Source organism: Labrus bergylta, chromosome 5, assembly GCF_963930695.1.
Source record: "Labrus bergylta chromosome 5, fLabBer1.1, whole genome shotgun sequence".
Classification (NCBI taxonomy): Eukaryota; Metazoa; Chordata; class Actinopteri; order Labriformes; family Labridae; genus Labrus; species Labrus bergylta.
The window spans coordinates 10,081,769-10,108,377 of NC_089199.1; the positions used below are offsets into that span (position 1 = coordinate 10,081,769).

General features: G+C 38.5%; 1 protein-coding gene and 1 pseudogene across 1 annotated transcript; both read left to right on the forward strand.

Moving 5' to 3' along the window:
• The first annotated feature begins 674 nt into the window (after positions 1–674).
• LOC109980653 (dynein intermediate chain 2, ciliary-like) lies at positions 675–16,565 on the forward strand (annotated as a pseudogene).
• Positions 16,566–18,465: 1,900 nt separating this feature from the next.
• terf2ip (telomeric repeat binding factor 2, interacting protein) lies at positions 18,466–25,492 on the forward strand. Its single transcript, XM_020628937.3, has 9 exons — positions 18,466–18,656; positions 19,557–19,796; positions 19,888–20,033; positions 20,148–20,383; positions 21,916–21,999; positions 22,125–22,830; positions 22,917–23,020; positions 24,268–24,741; positions 24,895–25,492. Exons 2-9 carry the CDS (start codon positions 19,573–19,575, stop codon positions 25,114–25,116), a joined length of 2,196 nt encoding a protein of 731 aa, XP_020484593.2. The 5' UTR covers positions 18,466–18,656; positions 19,557–19,572; the 3' UTR covers positions 25,117–25,492.
• The last annotated feature ends 1,117 nt before the right edge of the window (positions 25,493–26,609 follow it).

Here is a 26,609-nt window from a genome sequence, read left to right on the forward strand (position 1 = left end):
TCACTGTCAGCAGAGACAGACCCTTCTCCATTAGGTATATTTTCAATAGAAGAAACAACTCCCTGCGCCGTTGGCCTGGTGGTTGGTGCACACGCCTCATGTGAGGGGACAGGCGGCCTGGTTTCGAGTCTGACCTGTGGCTCAGTCCCCGCATGTCATTCCCCCCTCTCTCTCTCTCTCTCCCCAATTTCTGGCTCTGTCCACTGTCTTGTCTCTAAAGTGAGGGCATGGAAAGCCCAAAAATAAACCTAAAAAATAAAGAAAATAAACTCTGCCAATAACAACTCTAAGAGAACCACATGACTGAACTCAAAATAAGAGTAGAGAACAGACAAATGAGCATAAAGACATTAAACAGCTCCACATTGATGTGGTAGACTGACAAAGTATACGATGCTGTCGACTACAAAGATCAAGCCAGTTTTCTAAAAGTGCCAAGCTGTTGCAAGCTACAGTAGCCAATGAAAAAACTCCCGGCACTCCGCTACTTAAAGTTAAAGATATTGTTTTTGGAATGATGTCAAGTTTGTATTACATGATTACATTTTCAATCAATCAAACTTTATTTATATAGAACCTCTAAGACAAATTCAATTACAGTTCAATGAGCTTTACAGGGAAGTAGAAAAGTGATTGATCGCCAGTAGCATGTTAAAAAAAATGATTCAGAGACCATGAATGCATTCTCACCTAAAGTGAACCGAACCCAGAACCCTGGCTTAAGCGGACCAGAGTTTGGTTATTTGGTCTGCACCAGAGTTCATTTGAGCATTCAAACCACCAAACCAGTGTTTGTTTCAAACTGACCAAACGGATTAGTTGAGAATGCACTCTAAATCATTAGAGATGTACGTAAGAATTAAGATCATATCTATTTTAATTTTGGGCATTTGTTGTTTATTTGGTGCACAATGTTACTGGGGATTTGATCTCATGCAGCAGGTGCCAAAAGCAGTATTTATATTTCTTATGACTTGTTTCAGGTTTCACTCTTCTTTCTCTTTTTGTAACTTTGGGGATACTTTTCTCAAATTCTTAAGATCACTCACCCTGCATGTTGCTGCAGATGTCTTTCTGACAATGAGTCTGGTTCTGTTCGAGGTTTTTTTGTGGTATCACTTCATCAAAGTGCTTTTCATTGTTGGATTCAGTTGGGTCATATGATCACTTTTTGTTATTTGGTGCTTTGTAAATTGACATTTATGGAATGGTTGATTATTTGACTATGAAACATAGGAACAGGGGTGTAGATGGCCTAGCGGTTGGGTCGCGTCCTATTTAATGAGGCTATAGTTCTCCAAGCGGGCGGCCCGGGTTCAAGCCCGACCCGTGGCTCCTTTCTGGCATGTCATTCCCCACTCTCTCTCTCTCTCTCTCTCTCTCTTTGGTTTCCTACTCTATCCATAGTCATATCAAATAACGGCAAAAAGTCCAAAATAAAAGAGACATATAGGAACAAAAAGATGAAGAATTCCATGTGGATGTGTGAGCAGTAAAAAAAAAAAAAGAAAAAAGAAGATGACACTAGTTGAGATTCGGGCCGTGAGAACGTAGCAGAGTAAAGGAGAATTTTGGCCCCTAAAAATAAGTCTTTGATTTGGCAGATGATGATGTTAGTGGTGGGGGGATTTCTGGCCCAGACCCTCTTGGATGGTTGATGATGATGGTAATTAAATGTGTTCTTTATGCTGAGTCAGCATCTCCTCACTTTGTACAGCCAGTCTCTGCTGACCGAACCCTGCCAAGAACTCTGAGCTAATCTGCCAAATAATTTCCAGAAAGAATATTTCTGCTGTTGTCTGTCCGCACTGAGCCAAGTCCAAAGAGAGGGACGCTGATTTACTCGGGAAGTTTTGTTTTTGTTTGAGTTCCTTCAGAAACAGCAGCTTCGTGTTTTATTCTCTTTTGTTTTTTAGTGTCAGAGAGGAATTTTACTCCCACCACAGATACCTGATATGTGTTTGTAGTATCAGCCTTGTTTCTGAAGTGATACACCTGCCACTGGAAGATTAATACAGCTTAGTTTAATATGTTCACATACAAAAAATATCTCTGAAATTTGTTATCACTGATTGTACTTTTAGGACATGAAGGTATTTAAGACTTTAAAAAGAAAAGAAAAAAAAAAAATTCTTTTTAACTTTTCTGAAATCCAGTTGACAAAAAAAAACAACTATAGAGACACATTTAAATAAAAATGTTTGGAGTTGTCCTGCTTTTCTTGTTAAAAACAAATTGGCATATGATATGAGTAAAGTTGAGTCGCATGATTTTCAGCTTTTTCCCTACGATTGCTACGTCAAAATATTGATTATGAAGTGACATAAAAAGTGAAAGTGACCCCCCCACTCAGAGAAACTGGTTGGACATTGTGGAAAAACTACATGATATGGAGAACTTTACACACAATTTAAGACAACAATCTGCATGCCAAGGAAAATGGAAAAAGTGGACTGACTTTAAAACCCATCACAAAGTCTGAAGAGAGTGGACTATTTAAAAGGAGGCTAAAGTGACTATTGTTAACTGACACACGTTTGTATACTGTGTTTATTTTTATGTATCCTCATCAAGAAAAGCTAATAAAATACAAGTAATAAAAAAAAGTGAAAGTCTGTTTATCAAATAATAATTTTCTCCATATTTGTCTTCTTTCTTTCTCTGATGGCCATTAAAGAAACATCAAAACTGAACTTGTTTCAAAGTGTCAATTCACTGGGATAATGTGTCATTTAATGTTGCCCAATATTAAGATAAATATCAAAGGACGTGTTGAATAGCTAATGGAGGCGTCAGCGCATTTTTCCGCCCACAAATATTTTTTCTGACATTGTTTGACCAACTGGCAGGGACAATATACCTGTGTCAGGTGGATTTTCCCGAAGTGATTCACTCGTTCTATTTAATATGTGACCTGGTTTCAGCTGCTCTGTCACGACTCCAAAGGGGACATCGATGGTGAACATTTTCCAAACATCATTCCTTGATTTTAATCCTCACTTCTGAAAACTAAACACAGCTGGCATGCTTTGTTTGTAAAGTCCACCTATTTACTTTTTTATTTCAATTAGATAAATCAAGAAAATTTGCTACCTTTGTAGGTAGCTCATTTTCAGACTAGTAGCCAAGGTAGCTAGCTTCCCTTCTTTATGCTAAGCTTAGCTAAGCTAACTGTCTACTTGAACCTTGCACATGTTTAGCGTACAGATGTTACAGTGGCATTAGTTAGTGAGCAAGCCTATATCTCAAAATTATAAACTATTCCCTGAAACCGTTTTTTGAACAGGAAATAAAAATAGACTGAAGGCATGGTTTGTTTTCCATCACTATTTGCACCACACTGTTACTGCCTTTCACCTGCATCTTACCTCTGAGTAATACCTCTCAGTCTGACTGTGGATGAGTCTTTCAAGGACAGAGATTTAAATCATTTGTCCAAGAATATCTATACTGATTGTTGGTCAATTGAGTCTAAATTATGACTTAACAAAACGGGTCAAGGTCATCTCTGAAGTTGATCGTCTCAAAAAAGCGAAGAAATCAAGGAGGTCAGTGGGGCACATGTGAAGGTTGATGTTTTATCAACATTATTCCTATGTGGCTCTAAATGCATATAATAAAACAGAGGCCTTGCTGTCTATCAGAGGGCCTCTTCGGCCTAGTTTTTTTTTCTTGTCACTAGTGACAAGAAAAAAATAATAATCAGAATCAGAATCGGTTGTTATTGCCAAGTACATTTACACATACAAGGAATTTGTCTTGGTGTATTGGTACATAAAACTGTTAACAAAGGAAATAAAGCAAAAATAGCAAGAACTTAAAAAATAACTTAAAATATGAAATTAATTACAATATATAAAATACAATTTAAAAATGTAAAAATATAAGAGACACAAAATGTACAAAATGTGCATTGAAGGAGCTGTGCAGTTGTCAATGAAACAAATCTTACTTAATATTAATAATGGTAGTGTAGTCTTGAGCTGTCTCAGGAAGACACGTGCAGCTCCCCTTAGACAGTCATCAAGCCTTGGAAGGAGTTAACTACGACATCTATAGCCCAGTGCTATTAGGTGTCATGTTTATAAGAATGCATTCTGATGGATTTATTGATAAACTTTTGATATCCTTTTTTTTAAAATACTGATGGATAAAAAGAAAATCGAGATGGACCGGCTTCATTTCTGCAAACCGATGCATTCGACTGAAGAGTGTTCAGCAGATCACATTACAATGAACTTAATTTAGGAAAGACTAAGAATATAACTCATTAAAATACCTCTGAACCAAAGTGATATAGTTTGATTGACAGGCCTAATGTACCTTAAAGTAGTGTTATATCTCCCTCTGCAGGCTTCACACAACTCCTGACATTTTCCTGGACCAGAACAAAATCTCACTGTTACACTGTTATGGCCTGACCACACAGCCTCTCTATATTGTTATTGCTTTAATAAAAAAAATAAAAAAACTGCTAAAAACACAGTATGATAAACCTGTGGGGATTTGATGGCTTAGGAATGAGTTGATCATTGGTGTGCAGAGGTTCAGGTCATGAATGGATCACAATCAGATCCAGGGAGAGAAAACCTCCCTCATCTATGTAATTAATAAAGAATTTCCACAAACACAAGTTGACGTGGAGGAGTTGCAGCACCTCAGCAGCTGTCCTATTGTTTCAGCTGGTTTGTGCTAAAGAGGGAGAGGAACCGTGGAGGCCAATAACAATACAATAGTTGTCAGGACTGTGAGGGAGGTAAGGTCAGAGAAGTGATACAGTAAACAGGCCGGCCTTATTCCTTCCAGTGGCCTCCTGAATAAATTAAGACAAGTTAAAGGTGGACTGTTTCTCATGTATTGTAAGGTCATGGTGATTAGTTTGAATTGAATCACACAGGATAAAATAATAAATATCGGACTATTGTGTAAGATCTATAGGTTCTATTGGCAGAAGTGGAATATGACGAATAAAACAGAAATAAGAATATTTGTAGTTTTGTTACCTTAAAACTCCTTTGAAAAGTTTTCAACTAGTTATGCCAGATTATAATTGATGCCTCTATATGACATATAAAAGCAAACCCGACCATCAGCTGACAGAAACTGACTTTTTTCCACTTATTGTAATACCTGTTTCTCAGGTAGGTCACGAGGTGATTAACAGCACACTGCTGAAACTGTCTTTGTTTACATTTTCCACTGCAAAGATTCTCAGTGAGCCAGGCGTTTGACATTTAAAAGGTTTTTCATTACAAAAACTCATCTGACTATCTGCATGTATAACGAACAAGATTCCAAAAGGGATAAGACATACTTTGTTGACAGAGGTCTCCAGATCAAAACACACCAATAGATCCTGACAGTAGCTTTAAGATCTTCATGTCACCACAACAGTTCTCTGGAAGCACAGAACAAAACAAAAAAACACCTGAGAAAAAGAAGGCCAAAGGGGGCTTTTTCCGCCTTAGTCCCCATGTTTCAGACATAGTTTGACCACTGCCTTTAGCAGATGTTAATTCAGCAGCCAACATTTTGAAGGGGAAAGGCAGCATGCTGCACCCACATCCAATAGACACTTGAAGATTTGATATTAACCTCATAAAACTGATTGTATTTTTCTGGAGTGGATTTGTTGGTTATTTGAGATTAATTTACATGAAACATTACAGTATTCTTAATGTTAAAGGAGATTATGTGGAATGACAACAATTTGAAATGTCTGTTTTTTCCCCCACCCAGTGCCCACCAGCATGTTTCAGACATTGTTTGACTTCCACCTTTAGCTGGCAGCAATTCAAGCATATCACATCAGCTGTCAGATGGATTGTTCCTAAGTGACTCACTCAGTCACATGATCTTCATTATCATACCATTCAATGGAAAAGGTAGACCAGTGTGATATAAGGTGACCTATTTTAAACTGTTCTGTCACATGACACAAATGAGGACACAAATGTTGAGTGTGCTGGACATTATTCATGACAAGTGAAAGATTCTATTTTAATATGCCCTCTGCATACAGAGATGTCAGGAACCAAGAGAGACAACATCATTTTTTTTTTTCAAGTTTCAGTTGATGTTCTGTGAAAGCATTTCACCAGTAAGAAGCTTTTTCCCCAATTTGAAGTTACTAAAGAGAGCAGATTACTACACAAGAGAAATAACTATTTGTCTGAAGATACAAAACGAGTTTGAATGACAGACAAATATCTTAATACATTTTTTAAAATAAGCTCACACACTAAAAAATGCTGGGTCAAAATTGACCCAATACGGGTTAACTCCTAACCCAGCGCTGGGTCAATCTAGCACCTACACAGCTGGGTTGCAAACAATGACCCAGCATGTTGGGTTATTTTTCTTATTCTTAAATTGGGTCAGAATGACCCAACGTTGGTTCCTTTTGACCTTTTCATGGGGTTATTATTATATATGCTTATTTTCACCCAGCATAGGGTTATTTATGTAATTATATTTTTCTGCTACATTGTTTAGCCATACAAAAATGGCAGCACTACACAAACTGCTTCTAAACAAGTGGAATCAACACCAATATTAAAATGAAATATAATTCATATATTTATTTACAATTATTTACATTTGAAAGAGCCAATACAACAACATTTTCAATACATATAATTAAATGACAAACAATACAAACACAACCTATTTTACAGTAAAAGCGTTATGCCAAATTAAACCCAACTGAACCACGAGCTATTGAAGGTAAACATAGACAAACACTATCTTAAATACTGAATAGTTCACAGTGTTCTTTGTGTTCGTAAGTTCAAAGCGTGTGCATGTTTTAGCAGCTCGTTTTCCTCCATCCTGACAGAGGTGACTCGACAAGTACCGCCTTACTTCCGGGTGTATTGAATTATGATTAGACATCCGACTAATGTGTGTGTGTGTGTGTGTGTGTGTGTGTGTGTGTGTGTGTGTGTCTGTGTGTGTCTGTGTGTGTGTGCGTAATACATAATAGATAATTTCCTTTAGTAAAATACATTTTTTTTAAACTGTCAGAAAATGTATCTTCTCAACTGCTTTAAGGTTACTGTACTTTTCCATATGAAATGTTGTCATGTGTCTGTTATAGAATGATGACATCAACAAATTGGGCAAGGCAGCCAAGCTCATTGAACGAATGGTCCACCAGAATAGATTTGATGACATAGCACAAGGTAAATGCTAGTGAAAATAGCAAGACACAGTTCTAAATGTAAATCTCATTTTGGGAGAAAAAATGCTTTTATTTCCTCCCTCATTTCCTTTTTTGTTCTTTCAGATTTCAAATACTATGGGCCAACAGGGGACTATTTTCCCTCTGTGGGAATTCCACTATGACAAAATCAAAAAAACTGTCTGTCACTGCCCTCTGCTGGTAAGGTTGTTTAACAACTCAGCCAACATTCCCCTGGATTAGAATGAAGTTCATTGTTATTCTGAGAGAAGAAACAGACTGCCACACTATCTTTTGTTTTCATGGTAAAGAGATTGACTTTGTACTTTACCTATCATTAGTTGTATTTCAAAGCTGTGCTGATTGATGCATCTCTCCTCAATAGGAATAAAAAAAATATCCAGATCTTTTTTTCCGTGGGACTGGGATCATGTAAGTACATTAATAAAATTCATCAGTAAGCTCTTTTGGTGAAATATCTGAATTTTCCTCTGACCTTATTAAATCTGATGTTTGATTGTTAATATATGGGGAGCAAACTCTGTATTTGACCTTTTTTTTGCCTTTTTTGCAATCTCCTCTCCACACCAGACAACTTCACCAAACAGGGGCGTGGCATGCTTGTCTTCTATTCATTGAAGAACTCTACCTTCCCAGAGTACATCTACCCCACCAGTTCCAGCGTCCTGTGTCTAGACATCCATGAGCAGCGTTCTTACCTGGTGGCAGTAGGCTTGTATGACGGCTCTGTGGCTGTCTATAACCTGAAAAGGGAGGGACAAGAGCCAGTGTATAAGAGCACAGCTAAAACTGGCAAGCACACAGACCCTGTCAGGCAGGTGAGCGTAAAGGACAAGGTAAAGGTGGTGAGCGTTCAGGGTGTGTGTCTAGTTTCACTTACTCTCTCCATGAACTTTTACTTTGTCTTGTTTTGTGAGTTTATATGAAAGTTTTGCTACTTTGAAAGCTATCACAAATCAGGCCATAAGAATTGGAAATAGACTAATGAACCTCAACTATGTTAAGCTTCGACAACTCCCTAACCTCAAAGAGAATTATGTGCTGGAATAAAAAAAATAAAAAAAAAACATGTCCCATAATTGTGTCTAGTTCAAAGATTATTGTGTCTTTTTCCAAAATTATATTTTCTCACCTTTTTCCCCTGGTAGATTTATTCATTTGTAACTTTGTTCAGGTGTGCTGGCAAAATGATGACATGGAAAATAACCACAATTTCTATTCTGTGTCATCTGATGGCAGAGTTGTGTCCTGGACACTCATCAAGGTCATCAATCATATTAAAACGCATGTATTCCTGCTGTAACGTTTACACTGCTGTTGTAGTATTAGAGGCAATTTTATCTTGTTTATGTTAAAGTCCCCATGAAACGGAACTTTCCACTTATCCAACTGTGTCAGGACATTTTTCCAAATGAAACAGGATAGAACCAATCACAAGATAGAAGGCTGGACATAACACTCTGATGAATGGGCTCAAAATAAGCAAACGTGCAGGATGAGTCATGAGAAATTTTAAAGGTTTTGCAGGTAGAGAAAATACAGTTATGTTGATGTTAAAATACACAGATATGGCCGTATTGACTTTAGGCAGTTAAATAAACATTTAACACAGGAATGCTGGATTAAAACTGGGGAAATGTATGTTTCAATTCATAAGGACTTTAACTCAAACGTGCATCTCATGTAATGCACCTTTCAAGATGGACTGTAGACACATTTGTTTGCAATGTACTAGTTTGTATGTCTATTTATATTTGCAATTGTTTGTATCGTTGTTGACGTTTGCCTGTGTTTACATTTATAAATTGAATATGTATATACTATATCAGTGACTTTACAAAGTGTGTTTGAATGCTTGCAGCACGAGCTGCGTTTTACCAACATTATCACACTGTCACTGAATGCTGAGGACAAGCCAAGCGCACAGCAGGCAAGCACAGGTAATACCTCTTTTTCTCACTGCATTGACAGAGTGTATAAAATATCACTTATTAATGCAAAATAATCCACTTTATTAAGATCTGATTTCAGTTCACATCTGCCTCAGTGTGTAACATTATATGTATAATTTATGTGCTTGATGCCTCTTCTCTTCTCTTGTAGCCTGTGGAACATCTATGGATTTCCATAAACAGATTGACTATCTCTTCCTCGTTGGCACAGAACAGGGGAAGATACACAAGGTTCTAATACGCAGAAGGTAATTTCTACACTTTCATCAGGCATGTTGTTCCTGTGACTTAGGCATTTCTATTTCAGTGGGAAAGCAGAACACATCAAAGTATTACTATTTAACAATAATATGATATAGAAGACTAATCAATGATACACAATTCATTCTAGAACAATCATCTATATAGTAATGCTGTACAATTCTGGATGTGTTTTTAACTTTTTAAAACACAGTCCTTAAAAATGGCAGAAATCTTTTTGAAAAAATTAAATTGTAAGTATATCAATGATTGAGTGTATTATAATCCTCTTTTTTAAGTCTGGGTCGACAATGGTGTAAAAATCAATTCAAATAAGGGCCAGTGCCAAGGGTTTAATAGGTCTCCTTAAGCAGAGGCTTTCTCTGTCCACATCAGAATCAGACAGCTGGTCCTTTTTGGCTGGCCTCCCCCTTCTCCATGCTTTTTCTTAAATGCTCTTGTTTCCAAAGGCAGAAAGACACAAATAAATCCTTATTTGTTTGCTGTGCCCCATTTTAGCAGTAATTTAAAAACAAGAATGTTTTGAAACAGCTCACTGTCTGACACACATCATTGAAAGTAGCTTGTTTTTTATTAGAGTAAACCAAGTGCTTGAGGCATGTCTATCTCTAATGGTCATAAGGAGGTAATAGTGTTGGGGAGTAAGATTATGGGAGTTGAGGATCATTCTTCCCTGATTGGCATGGAAGATCAAATAAAAACACCAATGTCAAGCACCCATTTAGACTGGTGCTCACAATGATGTGAAGGCAATGATACAGTGCATTTGAAGCCCCAGCAGGATAGATACTATTTTTATCCACTGAACCCATGAGCCAACAAGTCCATACATTCTGTTGCAAGAGGATGCAGAATTTTTTGGTGTCCCAAAATAATAAACTACAATACAGAAATAGCATTTTTAGATATTATAATTCAAGATTATAGTTATTTTAATCTAAGAAGAAGATATTATTTAATAATCCTTCGAGGATAAATTAGATTTTACATTATGTTGTTTAGACATGCTACACATAAATAGGCTGAAGTACACACACATGCACAAACAAGATCCTGTGGACATGCACTAATGGAGAGATGTCAGAGCGAGGGGGCTGAATATGAAAGAGGCCCGAGCAGTTTGGATTCAATGCCTTGCTCACGGGCACCTTGGCAGAGCTCAGGTGCGGGAACTGGAACCTCTCCAGGATTCTGGGGTTTATTTTCAGTCGAAGAATATGGGCTTGTTGAAGAGTAATATTTACTTATTTTGGGTGAAAACACGCAGTCACTGGGCAATGGGGTGGTCCACCCAAATGTAACTTGTGGTTGCCAATAAGCAACTTTGTGTGGCTATCGGCCATCTCTCTGTAGTGAACTCTTTTGGGCATAATACTTTCAGCCATATTGACGTTTAGCTCTCTTTAGTCAACAACAGCTCAGAAAGACTTTTCCAGCAGCTTTAGATGTCCAAGTGCACATTAGAAATTCAACTCAAGTCATGTCTTATAGGTTCCATATATGATCTGTTTACTGGTCATGAAGACTTCTGCTCAGCTTGTTGAGATAGTGTAAAAGTATTGTTAATGACGCCTTGGAAGACAGGGCAAAGTGACCACCAACAATAACATTTGAGATTACTGTAGCTGAGTCAACTGGGCTGTTATCTGTTTGGGTAAAGACAAATTGGCAACTTGACAGAAATTGAGTTTTTCAAATATGAATATTAGTAATTCAAATGTTTATTATATAACTTGCATATATCAAAAATGTGCATTATGCAATTTAATTTATGAGAAAATAAATAGCACACAGAAAAGATCCTGTGTTCTTAGTAGAGATATCAAACTTCTTCAATGTAGTGGGTAAAGTTACAGGTGCAATCAATCACTGTTTTTTCACTAACTGAGTATTTGATACTAAATAATAATAAATACATCCTGCATGTATACCATTATTGTGTTACAAATCAAGACGCTGTCGTTTCTTTCCTAGTGCAAGACTTACTCAAGACAGTACCTGGAGACCTGCGCTGCCCACGACATGCCAGTGGACACTGTCAAATGGAAATACTTCCACCCAAACGTTTTCATCTCCTGCAGTTCAGACTGGCCAGTCAAGATCTGGGATCACACCATCAAGTAAGACAAATTTAGAGAGTGAACGGGTGAATACTAAAGGTGAAACTCTACACACTGTATATGGTACCACAACTATGAAAGATTGTACACCTTTTAGTAGTTACTGTAGTCATTTACACTATTTACAGTCGTTCTCTTTTCCATTATCATCAGATCTCATTTCCAGCACTGTGTAGTTTTTCAGCTGAAAATGATTTTCATTTTATAAATCAAGATACACAGACTGTACAGCAAATTCATGACCAAAATGTAGGAACATTTTGTGGCTTAAGGTAGCATGTTGATCTTATTATTGAGGGGCGTCTCCAATGTACTTGTTGCTGTAGTAGACATCCAAACCGGTCGACTCGCTTGAAGAAGAGAGTGACACCTCTGTAGAAAAGCAATACATGCTGTCTTAAAGAGTCCCAGTGAAGCTCTACAGTACTGGGTAAATGGGGAAGGCTATGATTAGGAGGAGTTACAGAATAGCCTAACTAATTTGACTGTATTTATGTTATTTATTGTAGGAAACTTTGCTTTTGTCTGTGTTCAGGTGAATATATACATGAAGGCTCTAGATAATAATCATTCCCGTATTCTCTCATAATATTAAATTTGGTCCTTAGTCATTATTATTTCCTGTAATCATTATGGACCCAACATCATTTTCCTATCTGACAGTGCGTCCCACTTCTTGTCAGCAAAGGCAGTTTGACTAAATAATGATAGTAATTATCCAGCCATTATGAGACAAGAATTATCAATTATATCCCCTACATACCAGACATAATGTTTCCCGGAGAGTTTGACAAGAAAACTTCCACAAACTTTACCAGACTGTGAGAAGTTAGTGAGAGCTTTACACTACACACACATATTATAAACAGTTCTCATTGAGTTGCGGAGCTTGCAGTGATGGTAACAGTCTTAGTTTTGCTGATCATCTCTGACTCTAAATTAAACATAAGCTGATGATTTGCAGTTGACTTTCATGCAAGATTATTATAAATTTCAAATTCCCTGTCCAATCTTAGATGTGTGTGTTCTGTTTTTAGCACTCCAATTTTCACCTTTGAACTGAAAGCAGCTGTTGGTGACGTAGCCTGGGCTCCATACTCCTCCACTGTATTTGCTGCTGTCAACACAGATGGAACAGTAAGTGTCCCTATAAACTTGTGTTTCACAGCCCACAGCTTCACTGAGGAGTTTTGCCCTTTCTGGCCTTAAAAATACATTGCTTCAATCTACAGTCTCTTTTTTTGCAAGATTCAGTCAAAATGTTCCAACAGTTATAGTTGAAGAAAGCGGATTAAGTACTTTTTCTCGTGATAAAGAATGTAGATGCTGGTAATGTAGCTGTTGTAATGGACACAAAAATATTAGCCAATATAACATCACAGCCAAGTGAGTGTAAAGCCGAATCAATGTCAAAAAGTCAAAAGAAAATCCAACACAGTCTCAACAAAAACGGAATATTACAATCTCTGTGAAGCTGGGATTCATTGCAGGACGTGTAGGTTGTTGCATTAGACAATATTAGTTTGTGAATGTCATTTTTTTCAAACCAAGAGGGAACATGTTCATATGGAGCTGTGTCAAAATATAATATCAAGTCATTTTTGTGGCTTTTTAGTGATGTCGGTTGATTTTCTCTGCCCTTTATGCAAACCTATTAGAATGACTTCAAGCTGTCCCCATCTGTTTGACGCCGCACCAAGGCTGTGCCATGCTATAAAAATCCAATGTGCTATGTCTGACACATTTCCTGTCCAGTGTGCCAAGGGAGGTCTAGTCAGAGTGACAAAGAGGAAATGAGCAATTTGAGAGACACCGTATGTTATCGTATGTGTTCTGTCCTCTCCAAAAGCAGTATTTAGTCACCACGGGAACAAAACATACTGTAGTATATCAATAATTATGCAAATCCTTTCACAACCAAATGTCAGTGTTGATTAGATATGCAACAGATGAAATGTGGTAATCACAACATTAAAAGAAAAACAGTTTAAATGTTACATGTTGTAATTCATCATTGGTAATGTATATGGCTGATGTTGAAAGCAAGAAAAAAAAACATGAAAGACAGACAAAGAAAGCTTCTTACAACAGATTGACTTTATCGCACAGGAGGCACGATATTACATCCGTCAGCCTAAATATGGGGGTCATCGACAAGATGCATTTTTCTCTCTAAACCCTAATGCCAAACTTCTAAAATGTCAGTTCCAAAAAATGGTCAGCAGTGACAAAAACAAACACATAAATCAAAAGCTTCATTCTCTCACTTTTTTTCAGGTCCATGTTTTTGACCTCAACATCAACAAGGATGAGCCCCTCTGCCAGCAGGCGGTGATGGCCAAACATAGGCTGACTCACATTGAGTTTAATCCCATCCATCCTATCATCATCGTGGGCGATGTCTGAGGCGATGTCGCCAGCTTCAAACTCTCCCCTAACCTCCGCCAGAAACAGAAGGTAAGAGTCTCACTGAATCATACTCTATTATATATATATATATATATATTTGTAATTACTTCTTATATTTCATTTTATTCAAGTTCTTGCTATTTCACTTTATTTCCCTTGTTAACTGCTTTTTTCACCAATACACCAAGACAAATACCTTGTATGTGTAAATATACTTGGAAATAAAAACGATTGTGATTGTGATTCTGAATTGCCCCAGTTGCACTTTCACCTCTAATAGCTTGGGCTTACTCTTTCACTACACCTATTTTAAGTCTGTCTTTAAGAATAAGAAGATGAAAACACCTTTCCAAACATAGCTGTTTATCCACTCCATGTTTTTTTCTCTAGCTTTTATGTCTCTGTAAATAGACTTTATTGCCACATACAAATGGAGTTGACTGCTTTACCAATGAGGTATAAGTCTTTATTTAATGTAAAGCACTTTGGTGATGTTAGTTTATGCTGCCCTTGAATGGCCTTTTGTGTTCTTTCACCTAATACACATCTTATCTGTAAATAATCTTGATGCATGTCCGCTTTCTAGTTTTACTCATTACTGCTACTTGTTCCATGTCAATTGAAACAGATCAGATGATTCATTCTTTGCAGAGTGCTGAACTCAAGCTAATGTTACCAAGGAACAATGCCCCCTTCCAATCAACTCATTATCAGCAACATTAATCACCTGTGTCTCTTTCTGTTTCACTCATGTCGGCCAGATAACAAATAACCTTAGTGAAGTCGAGTGTTCTTGGTAATTGAATAAGCACGCTGGAGACATATTACTTGAAAGCAGAAGATAAATTGCTATTATTTGCAAGTTTTCACTGAAAATCAACCTGAAAACTAGGATTCAACAGAAACTACTGCCACCCTGGTTTTAAGGGTGCCATATTTGTTTGCTCTTCCTGCTGTCAAACAGGTAATATATAATGAGGGAACAAGCTAGAAAAATGTGTTCTATATACTCAAAGAAGGTTGTACTGTAGCTGAACAGTGAATCAAAATCCACTTAAGTCCATTCACAATTGATGAGTCACTGAAGACTCTGTTGCCACTGATGACACTGGTTAATGAGCTGCAGAGTATTCACGGCGGTCCAGCTGAACACTGGAGGAAACCAAATGGCACACTGAGTCACAACACTTTAATCTGTGCTCATTTACTATCAGCCTTCTCAGCCTCTCCAGTTTCCCTTTGTGTTCTTCACAATGGTGCAAGTAAACGAGACAAAGTCTAATTAGTAGAGTCGTGTGAATTTCTGCATGTATTTATTTGTAACGTGTTGTTCTGCATTATAAGTCGTATTGTTGCGCCTGGTAGCAACACAGTGAACGCACAGGGATTTTTCTTCTCCCATGTTAAACATGATCAACTTAAAACAGATAAGAGTGTAGCTTTTCTTTCCTTGATGCCATGTGAGGTCATCAAAAACACAGTTTATTCTAATAACACAAATGACAGCTGTCAGTTTAGCTTCAGGGTCTTCAGATTGTGAATGCTGGCTCACTATTTCATGCACTGAAATGATAAGCTGCATTCATTCACAGTCATTATTGTTGGTTACAACTGTGCTTTGACTGCTCCAACATACATGTGACAAAGATTTTAAGAGCACTGTAAATGTCTTGATGCATCCCCTGAGAGGTCTTCTTAAGTTTAAGTTTACCAACTCACTACTTTTTTCCAACCTGGAAATTTCTGGTCTTTATCAATGAACCATTAAACTTAACAATGCGTATCATTATGAGCAACCTGCCTCTCTGCAGACACAAGCCACGTAAATAGGATGTATCTCTGTGTTCCTGAATGAAAGTCCACATTGCATTGGTACAGTAACTCTTCAGTAATATCATTATGAAGTTTGTAACAGTTGCATGCTGAAGCTGTAATGTATGTAACCACTCAAACTTCCTAACAGGAAAACATGTGATTTCCTGTTAACGATAGTCCAAATCAATTGAGCGAAGTTAAATTATAAAATAAATTGTATCAGGCTTCAAATTCAGTTTGATAAAAGCCTGTCATACATGTAAATGAGCTAACAGAAGAATCAACTCCTACAGCAGGATAATTTGCTGGTAATTAAAACATGCCACAACATTTGGAAGTGCTCTGTAAATGTACTGATGTCACTGGGGACGTTTAGGAAGTGGCTTTCAAAGTAGACATCAAAGTAGATTTCAAAATATGGCAACCAGAAATGTTCATATGAGAGTAATATAACCCTCGGCTAATAATGACCTTACTTACTATTACTACTGCTGTTCAGTTTAGCATGTGGTTTTCTGACTATCTCTGCGTGTGTGTTTGTGTGTGTGTGTGTGTGTGTGTGTGTGTGTGTGTGTGTGCACGCGTGCGTGTGTGTGTGTGTGGGTAGATGAAGAAGGGCCAGGAGCAGCCTGGTCCAGAAGTGGAAGTGGCCAAGATGGAGAAGCTCCTCAGTCTGATGAGGGGTCCAGAGCTGGAGTAACCTGGCTTATTGCTTATTTTTGTTGTTCTGTTGTTCTGTTGTTCTGTTGTTCTGTTGAGATGTGCTACTTTGCCACAATAAAATGCTACCATAACACAAATCTATAGCAGAGTCTCTACAGTTCCCTTATCAAATAACACTCCCAGTACATAATAACTATATCAAACCACTACTCACTCCACATGCATTATCAGAGAATGGAAAGCCATTTTTGGTGTAATTTGAGATTTCAGCGAAAGCATAATTTGATAGACAAATATCCTCTATCACTAATGTTCCCAGTCCATAATCACATAACACCACAACTCACTGTACTTTCACTATAAAGAGTAGTAAGACCAGCATTTATGAGTTGTTGATAAAACATCTGACTAGGCCATTGTCCCTAATTGACAGAAAACTAATACTTTTTGTTTAATTTACAGTCTTGATAAGAGGTTTACAAGAAGTTTGAAACCACTCATGTTTCTACATATGATACTTTTGATGATACAGTCAGGTGAGTGATGGCTTTTCTCAGCATAAAGATAAGAAATAAGGGGCTAGCCCACCAGGTGGAAAGAACATCATTACAGTTCATTTACTAAGTTTAGTTCAGATGCTAAATTCACTAACCACCAGAAGTGCAGAATGAGTCTTCAATATCAAGCCATTTCCACAATATGCCAAACACTAAAATCAAGAATCATGAAAAAAAACTTTTTGACTTTTCTGTCATTGTGGGGCCAGATACAAGTGTATAAGAGATGAATAGGGCAGCTGTTTATTATTTAAAGGAAACTTTATGGGAACTCTAAATCTTGTTCAAAAATGAAACATTTGTCAGCAAACTAGCAGTGAACTATCAGGCAGGGAGCGACTTTTCTGGTGCTGTTGAACTGAGTTTGAGTAACAGGTGCTGATGTGTGGGCACACTGGGAAACTTCGGACAAGTGGCCCACAGGGTCCGCAGCAATAGTCTGCAACATTTCTGCCATTTGGCAGAGGGCCACAACCCTTGAAATGGATTTGTTGCTGTTCTTTAACAGCTTAAAGTCACAAAGCCTCCTCCTTGACAGATGTGTGTTTAGGGAAAAAAATAGCCTCTGAGGAACTGGGAACTCTGATAAGCATGTTCCCACAACACATTTTATTAGTTATTCATCTGAAATTCAGTTTGAATAAAACAATATACCTTTGAATGTATCACGTAAGGTTTAGTGTTCCTGCTATGGTTTTCATTTGAGGTGCTGAAAGCAGTACAGTAGTTTTCCATCATGCCTTTCACACACATCTGCCTCAAGGGGGAAATAAACTACACAAAATAATATCTCCCACAGGACAGGCAGTGTTTATGTTTTTGATTCCAGAGATCTATTTTTTCTCTGTTGAAGTATGACCACGTTGTTTGTGCAAAAGTCTGTTTACTGTTCTGTGAAAATAAGATGACCAGCACTCTGGGTGTGTGTGGTCCTGACCCTGTACACTTTTTTTTACAGGGCCTGGACCAAGTATTTCAATTTTTATTTGTGTACTCATTCTGAAGTTGCAATTTACCATTCAAGACTGGTGTGACACACATTTTTGGCTAAATCCCAGAGCTTAATTTGACAGGTTGATCAACAGAGCAGGGGTTGTTCCATATCAACCCTGCTTCTGTTTACTTTTAATCAAGGTTCTGGATTGAAAACACCAGTCTCACACTTAAGATAATAAAAATAGCTGCTACTGATAAATGTGAACACCGAGGACTATACAGCAGGTATTTTATGAGAGTCCCTTTTTATCAACGGGCAAGGCAAGGCGAGGTAGGTTTAATTACATGGCACATTTCAGCAAAGTTACAATGTAAAGAGCATCACACTAAAACAAAGGGAACAAACACATCAATAAATCAAATGTAAAATATGTTTAAACTTTTTTTTTAGATCCAAACGAAATACAGAAATAGAAAAGGAAACATTTAGACACACTGCAAAGGAAATACAAAACTTAGAAAACACAGTGTCACAGGAAGAATTTAAAAAAATATATATCGTTGTGACAGTGCTGATCCTCACTTCTTACCACAGAGCGGCGACAGTTCACACGAAAGCAGAATGTCAACAACCAGCCAACTACAGACGAAGAAGAAGAAGAAGAACCCGGAACTACACGATTTGTTTCGTTTCCTTACGCGGCGGGAAAGTTCACCTGGGGAGTAAACAAACCGTATGGTAAGTTTAGATATCAAATAAAACACATCTGCTCGAGTTTTGAAGGGGGCACATTTACTCATATTCTTTCCTCCCTGCACTGGTTCCCTTTTTTAGCTACAGAAGACATTTTAAAATCCTCTAAATGGTTTGTCCCCCTCCTACATCACAGAGACAATGGATGGACGGCTCTAGCTCTTGTGTTATTTGCTGGTTGTTTGAGTTCTGACTGCACATTTGATCTTATTCTAAATGTTTTCTGGTCTTACAGTAATTCCAAAGGCCCACAGCAGAACTACAGATACAGCATGGATTTGTTGTGTGAAAGAATTATGTTATAAGTAAAGAGTTGCTGTCATTTCTGGCTACTTCCAGTCTCTGATGGTATTTAACTCGTCGTGCTTGTTCCCATGGTAACCAGAGCACAACCTTTAACATGTGTATATATACATATATACTGTACATTCTATATATTTTTATTATGTTATTATACTAGCCTATATTATATAACATTTAATTATATTACACTATATTGTTCATATTGCACTATATTATATTATATTATATTACATTATATTATATAACTGCACTCTGCATTACTGTGGTACAACACTGCCTCTCTTCTCTGCTGTCTTACATTACTTGCTGCTATTTTATCATACCAAGTCACTTTATCTTGTCATTCTCTGCAAATACTGTCTCAATTCTCAATTCCCCCCAGTTAACTTCATCATTCATTTTGTACTGTATATACCCCCTGTTTTTATTTTTATTTTTATCTTATCTATTCTGTTTAATGTGTATTTTGAGCTTTCTTGTCTGTGCTGCTGTAACGCCCGAATTTCCCCTCTGGGGATCAATAAAGTACTATCCTATCCTATCCTAACCTATGTAACATGAATTTTTCTCTCTTTGAACCAGGTGGTACACTTTGAACATGCCGTCCACGCAGGATGTGGCCAAATCCATCTCCCCGGTTCTGTTCATGTCCGTGGACGGTGAGCCGATGTCTTTCTTCCTGCGGCCGGGTCCTCTTAAATGTGAGCTCCAGCCGCTCATCACAGCGGGAGGAGGGATGTTGTCTAGCGTCCAGCAGCCCGGAGCGATTCTGCTGATTGACCCCAAGGAGAGAGGCTCGATTACTGAAGCTACTGCTCACTGGTAGGTGCTGGGCTGAGAACTACAAATGTGATTCAGCAAAACAATTTTAACTGTTTAACTGACCTGAGGCAAGCGTCTGTTTCCTCCTCAGGTACGTGTCCGCTCAGTACATCCACGACTGTGTTGAGAAGGACGAGCAGCTGAATTTAGAGGACTACAGGTTAAATCCTGAAGGGGCCCCAATTCAGTCTGCTAAACCTAACGGTAACAAAGAGAGCTCACCTGGAAACTTAGGAGGTATGTTCATCTTTAACCTTACTTTTTATAAATCACTGTCAGACTAAGATACATCATTGATTTTATAAGTAAAGTAAAAAATCCTGCTGGACGGCTCTTTGTTGTCATCATTAGGCAGGAGTGCTTACACATCTGAAGAAGATTCTGCCATATTGAAGTTTGTCAGCAATCACAAGTCAGAGGTCGGGGGAAACCGTCTCTGGCAGGAGATGGAGAAGCAGAAAGTGACCGGTCACAGCTGGCAGTCGATGAAATACCGTTACAGAATACGACTGGCAAAGAGACATTCAGAGGTTGTGGAGGAAGACACAACAATGGAGGACACCGACACAGCAGAGGGAGAGATCAAGGTAATCAACCTGCACCCCGTTTCAGGATGCTGTTATATTTCTCTTTAAAAAAGGACGACAGCTCAATTAAAACCGCAGTTATTTGTGGCTACCTTTGGTGGTATAATGTACGGCGATAAATTCAGAGGTTTTTTAATGTAATGTTCTCTTGCATGCATTATTTGTGGCCATCTGGTGCAGATCAGAATCAAAAATACTTCATTAATCCCAAGGGGAAATTCGGTTGTTATCGTTGCTCTTGAACACAATACAGCAGCAGGAAATAATTTAAGATGTAAAAATAGTGTTAAAAAAATGTTTTTGTATATATAACTTAAAAAAGTCACATTTTACGACCTACCTTTTTAAATGATAAAAAAAAATCATTTATAGTAAACATATTATATAAGTTAAGGGCTCTTCAACCTTTTGTCACTAATCATCAGCTCTTTGCTGTGCGTGTCTTAATGGAAACTGCAATATAAGAAAATGTTACAAAGTTACAACACCCACTCTGAAATGGAAACTGCATTTTGTTGACAGCTTCAAAATATGCAAAATGGGAAACAGTTTAATTTTAGAGGCTGTAGGATGGAGTGTATTATATCATACTGCCACTAGGTGGCACCAAATTTAAAACTACATTGCTGACAACCTGAAATATCAAACAACAAAAGCAAGTGTGCATCAAGGGGCAACCGATGTGCATGTGCCGACTGTGGTGGCAGATGGGGGCTTAGAGCAGCTTGAATTTTGAATACAGATTTTTTTAAAGCACTGGAAATGTATTCCTTGACCTTTAAACCATTGAAATACTGCTATTCATCTTCACTCTACACCACTCATCTGGCTGTATCTCTTCTGGACCTGAAAGCTATTTTCCAATGACTCATAATTCAAGTCTTTTTTTAACGGATCAGCAATTGTTGCAATTTGCAAGCGAGGAGCAAGTGCTGTATAGATTTCTGAACAATACTGCAGCAGCCCCCATCTGCCACCAGCATAATAATCAATTCATCCCTTATGTTTAGGAAATAACACAAACATTTAACCGCAGAAGGAGGTGTGGACAATTTTTAAATGGACCACTAGGCCCCTGTTTCAATATGATGCACATTAAACAGAAAATGTGCTGATGATGGGAAAAAGGTGGTCCCACAAGTCTTGTAATAACAAGGAGAAATTTTTTTTGTAAATATATTGCTCTTTTGTCTCCAGCATCAAACAGTTAAGTTGAATACAGTGCAGTAAAATAACAAATAAAACGACTTGCATTAAGCCCTCAAACGAGACTGTTTTGCACAACATGCAGGATGCACATTTGTAGCGAGTCACGATGAGTCGAGCCCAGTCTATGTTTATGTTTTAAACACATCGTTGCTTTGATTTCCCCCCCATAAAAGTTATAATTTAAAGAAACTACATGTGGAAAAACACCTTATTCACTGATATTCCTTTGAGGTATAAATTCAGATGTTGAATAATGCCACACCTCTCATACCAACATGTTTAATGGATGTTACAGATGTTGTTTCTCATCTGTTCGCCTCTAGGTGGAAGAAAATCAAGAGACAGATGTTGAGAAACCCTCCAGTGATCCTCCTCAGATTCATTCAATAGAACCAGACCTGACACAGGTACAAAACAATAACATTAGAGACTGTTTTTAGGTCTCTTCTGTAGTTCATTTAAAGACTTGATGTTTGTACTTGATTAGATCAAAGCAGCAGAACTGAACAGATCATATGTGTTGTTTTCACAGATAGATTCCCAGTCTTTACTCGCTGACACCAATCAACCAGACATTGTAGAAGCTCAAATGTCGGTTGATCCCCAAGAACAACTAGTCAGCCCACATGAACAACTAACTGCAAGCTCTCAGTTAGAGGCTTTAGGGGCTGAAACATCAAATGTGTCCCAATGTGAAGGACCACCTTTGGACTCTCAGGCAGATTTCCATCTCTTCCTTACTGAGACCATGGAACCAGAATCAGAAGAAGCACAAACAATCACCTTGACAGAAAAAGAAAGTGTGCCAGAGGACTCTCCTGCAGCTCATTCCCTGCTCCTGCACGATGCCTCTTCCCAGAAAAAATCAAAAGAGAGGCAGAAGGCGTCCCCTGAGCCGGAGCAACCGCAGCGTCGACTAACACGCAGGCAGCTTCAGCTCGAGGAGTCATTTGGGCCCGAACCTTACGGCAAAAAACTCAGATCGTCATCATCTTCTGCATCGTCTTCTCCACAGCCCTTGAGGAAAACAAAACGAGCTGTTAAGGCAGCTCCTCAGAAAGACACCACAGCAAAGCAGCCGCCTTCCAAAAGAGCAAGAGGAAAGAACGCCGCCGCAGTGCAAGAAAGTGTGGCTGCAGTGCAGGAAGATCTCCTGGAGGAGAGCGGACCAGCTAATGTCCAAGAAACAGCACAACCAGATGTATTTCTAGAGACCATCTGTGAAGCAGCACAAGCAGGTTAGTTTTTGATCAAACACATAGATATCAGCATATGACAGTCTTTATAGGTTTCTAAACTAAACACTTTTTTGTGTTTGTTGCAGAAACAGAATCTTATCCTGTGCCGCACAAAGGAGAGAAAAAAACAGAAAAGAGGAAGCTGGGGATTCTCGAAGCAGCTACAAAAGAATTTGAAGATTATAGCGGGGTAAAACACAACATTTTGTAGCGTCAGTTTCACAAGAAATGCACTTGGAAACATCCAACACACACACACAGTACAACTTACATTTCTGAGACCCCTGACCGACTCTATCTCCCCCTCTACAGAAAGTCCATTATTCTATATGAATTAAGTATTATTGTATGTTATTCCAAAAGTCCCCCAATAAGAAAACCTTTGACTTCATATGAGCCACGTTCATAAGCATTAAGCATTTTAAAATGTTAAAACAATCTGTTGTGTTCAATGACAGGAGACAATTGTTACAAATTCACTCGTTTGCTGTGTTAAAATGACTTGAGCTTGTGAAGAGCTTTTCTAGTCTTCCGACGACTCAAAGTGTGTGTGAATGGACCGGTCACACTGACTCATTCTCACACTGATGCTAGAGGCTGCTATGTAAAGTGACCATCAGAAAAAAATTATTCCATTCACACACTTCATACGCTGCCAATCAAGCAGCAGGAGCAACTCTGGGTTAAGTGTCTTGCCCAAGGACACATCGGACATGTGGCTGCAGGAGCTGGGGATCAAACCCCCAACCTGTCAGTTGAGAGTTGACCGACTCTACCAACTGAGCCACAGCTGCCCCTTTTAATCAATCCTTCTAAATCATTAGTGTTATTCAGTAAACTGTTAAGGAATAGATTCTAGAGTATTTTCTTGTGTAATTCAGTATCTGAAAAAATCTGTAGTCCAAATAATTGTTGCGTGTTTTTTGTTTTTTAGTTTAATCAAGGTAAATGTGAGTACGGGGTTCAACTTATGATGACATTCCTTCATTACTTTTAAGGGCTCACTCACACTAGGCAATCCGTACTGTGCCCTGCCCAAGCATGCTTCACCTCTAAAGTCCAGTTCGTTTGACCAGTGTTAGTGCTCCGATCTGTGCTCAAGCACGGTACACTTCCTTGGCCCTGGCATGCTTGGAAGAGGTTTGGCACGGTAAAGTACTTTGCCTAGTGTGAGTGCTCTCTAAGCTGCTATTAGACTTCGGCTTACTCTATGTATGTGTGGTCTACAAAGCATGAACTCCTCCTGATTTAGAAACCTTCAGATCTCCTAATGAACAATTGAACCGAAGCAGCTGTAATCTAGTTTGAAATAACCTCAGGTATTTGAATTTCAAATTAAAAGTATTAGTTGGCTTGAAGACTAGAACACAACCGTGTTACTTTCACATGGAATAATCCTGAGTCCTCTTTAAATATTTAAACTGTCTCTTTTCTCAGTCTGATGAGGAGGAAGTTCCTGATCTACAAAACCAAACTGAAACAGCAACAAAACAACCCTCATCAACAGACCATGCTGCAGACGCTGCTGCAGACGCTGCTCCCACAAAGTCTGACCTTGAACATGGACCTGACCTTCAGGAGGGCGTGCCAGAGACCCAACCATCCACAAGCAACTGCTCACCAGACACCAGCTGTACTCAGGCCGCAGCAGCTCAGGCCGCAGCAGCTCAGGCCGCTCAAACCGAGGCCGCCAATGCAACCTGCAAGCCCCACCTGTTCATATTTGACAGTGAGTCTCAGGAGGAGGAGTCTCAGGAGGAGGAGTCTCAGGAGGAGGAGTCTCAGTCCGTTACGGTAGCTCCTGCAAACCAACAGCTAACTGTGAACAAAGACGCTCCTTATTCGCTGACACAGGCTCAACTGGAAGAGGACAAGCGGAGAATCACAGAGCTGATGAACCAGACAAACCAGGTGAGGCTGCAGTGGGATTCAGACTTCATGTTTTTTCACAGCATCCTGAGGTGCTGCTTTTACTGATTGTGTCTTTGTTTATCGCTAGTCCTCCCTTTCACTCTGTTTTAAAAATGTCTGACCTTTCTGATCTTCTTTTTTTTTTAATTCCAGGATTTAGTTAGTGTGACCAAAGCCCTGCTGAGGACCAGTGGAGACTTTTCTGCTGCTCGAGATCTGCTTTTGACTCCAGGCTGTATTTCAGGACCATTTTGGGATCGCCATGATGACGATCTCCTACTTTCAGCTGATCCTGTGGTCAGACAGCAGCTGCAAGGAAAATACGGTGAGGATGACCTGGCGAAAAGAGTCGTGTTCCTCGAGGCAGAGAGATAAGTATGAAGTCTGACTAAAAAGGAAGACAGCAGATCTTATCCTCGTCTGCATTTGGCATGTAATCAGTGTGTTAGCAAAGCAAACTGACACGTTCTCTTTTTAGAGGTCCCCACTTTGTCCAGCATGAAATCTTGTTATTTACTGCAGATTCTCCCGTTTAAATGAATTAAAGAATCAGAGACATTTGAGAATCCATATTTTTAGATAGTTTACCTTTTAAAATGTCTTAAAAGAAAAAAAGTTCACGATGATTTTTGACTCTGCTCCAGTGTATGTATGTTTCACTTTATAAGTGTTTTTTTTAAATGTTTTTGTTTTCATTTGTTTTATTACACGTTATAATTAAATAAAGCTGTCCTTTAGTTCTCAAGCTTCACCATGTTTTTTTTTTTGAACAAACAGCCTTTTTTAACAATGGACTGTGTTACTTCAGCACAGCAGACACTCTTTACTCTACATGCTGGTGTTTGGTTCTTATGATCGTAGCCTAAACATTAATAACAAACACAAATCTTTTACTGTAAACCGACCTGGTGATTCCCTAGAAGACAGTCCTCTTTCTCCAAGTCAAACTCCAAAATGCTTCTTTAGCAAGGAGCACAGACTCCTGCTCTGTGAGAGAGTCCTTTAAGGTCCAGTGTACGACTGCAGAGAGGAGATCCATCTGTCTATAGATAATTGTGCCATTTAACTCTGACACTGCTCCCACAAGCCACTCACACATCTCTACCCCGCAGATGAGCCTGAACTACACCCCACTACCACAATGTGGTAACGGTAAGGAGTTGTGGAGTGAAGCGGTTGGGCTGTGTCCCATGTACAGAGGCTATATTCCTCAGAGCATGCGACCCGGGTTAAAGTCTGATCTGCAGCTCCTTTCCTGCTCCATTCCCCACTTTCTCTCCTGATTTCCTACTCTACCCATCATTCTATATACCGCCAAAAAAAAAAAAAAAAAAATACATATATATATATAGAAGAATGCGGTCTGTAGTTTGAAGCACATGCTCTGAAAAATCTTTGAGTCTAACTTGAAACCAGTTTGAATTAATTCCAACACTTTCTAATTTGAGTCAAGTGAGTAATGAATAAAGGGAATGAATAAATTATTTATCTATCTATCTAATTGTTGCCAAAAACTTTCTGAACATGTTTTAGATTTTGCCCGTGTTACTTCAAGATGAACATTTCAAGTTGTGTATGAGCAACTGTTGCACAAGAAACTGTTTAGCCTATAAAACTAAATCATTATGATTATGTGCTCAATGATTATGACCAACTTTTTATATAAACCAAAAATTAATAGAATTTTAAAGCAGTGGGAAGCCAGAGAAAGGTCATGAGTATGAGTGAAATACTGTGATTTCTTTGTTTTGGTTAAATAAAGTTGTCATCATCGTCATCATCTGTATCGACAGACTCAAGAGCCGTATTAACAAGTTTTTAAAAAAACACGAGTACTACGCTTGATGTTAAGAAGAGATCATGATCTG

Excerpts from the sequence above, each read along its gene's own strand:
- terf2ip (XM_020628937.3), top strand. The coding sequence starts at position 19,573 with ATGCCGTCCACGCAGGATGTGGCCAAATCCATCTCCCCGGTTCTGTTC. Across the intron at positions 19,797-19,887 it reads ACTGAAGCTACTGCTCACTG|GTACGTGTCCGCTCAGTACA; the intron begins GTAGGTGCTGGG and ends TTTCCTCCTCAG. Across the intron at positions 20,034-20,147 it reads CTCACCTGGAAACTTAGGAG|GCAGGAGTGCTTACACATCT; the intron begins GTATGTTCATCT and ends TGTCATCATTAG.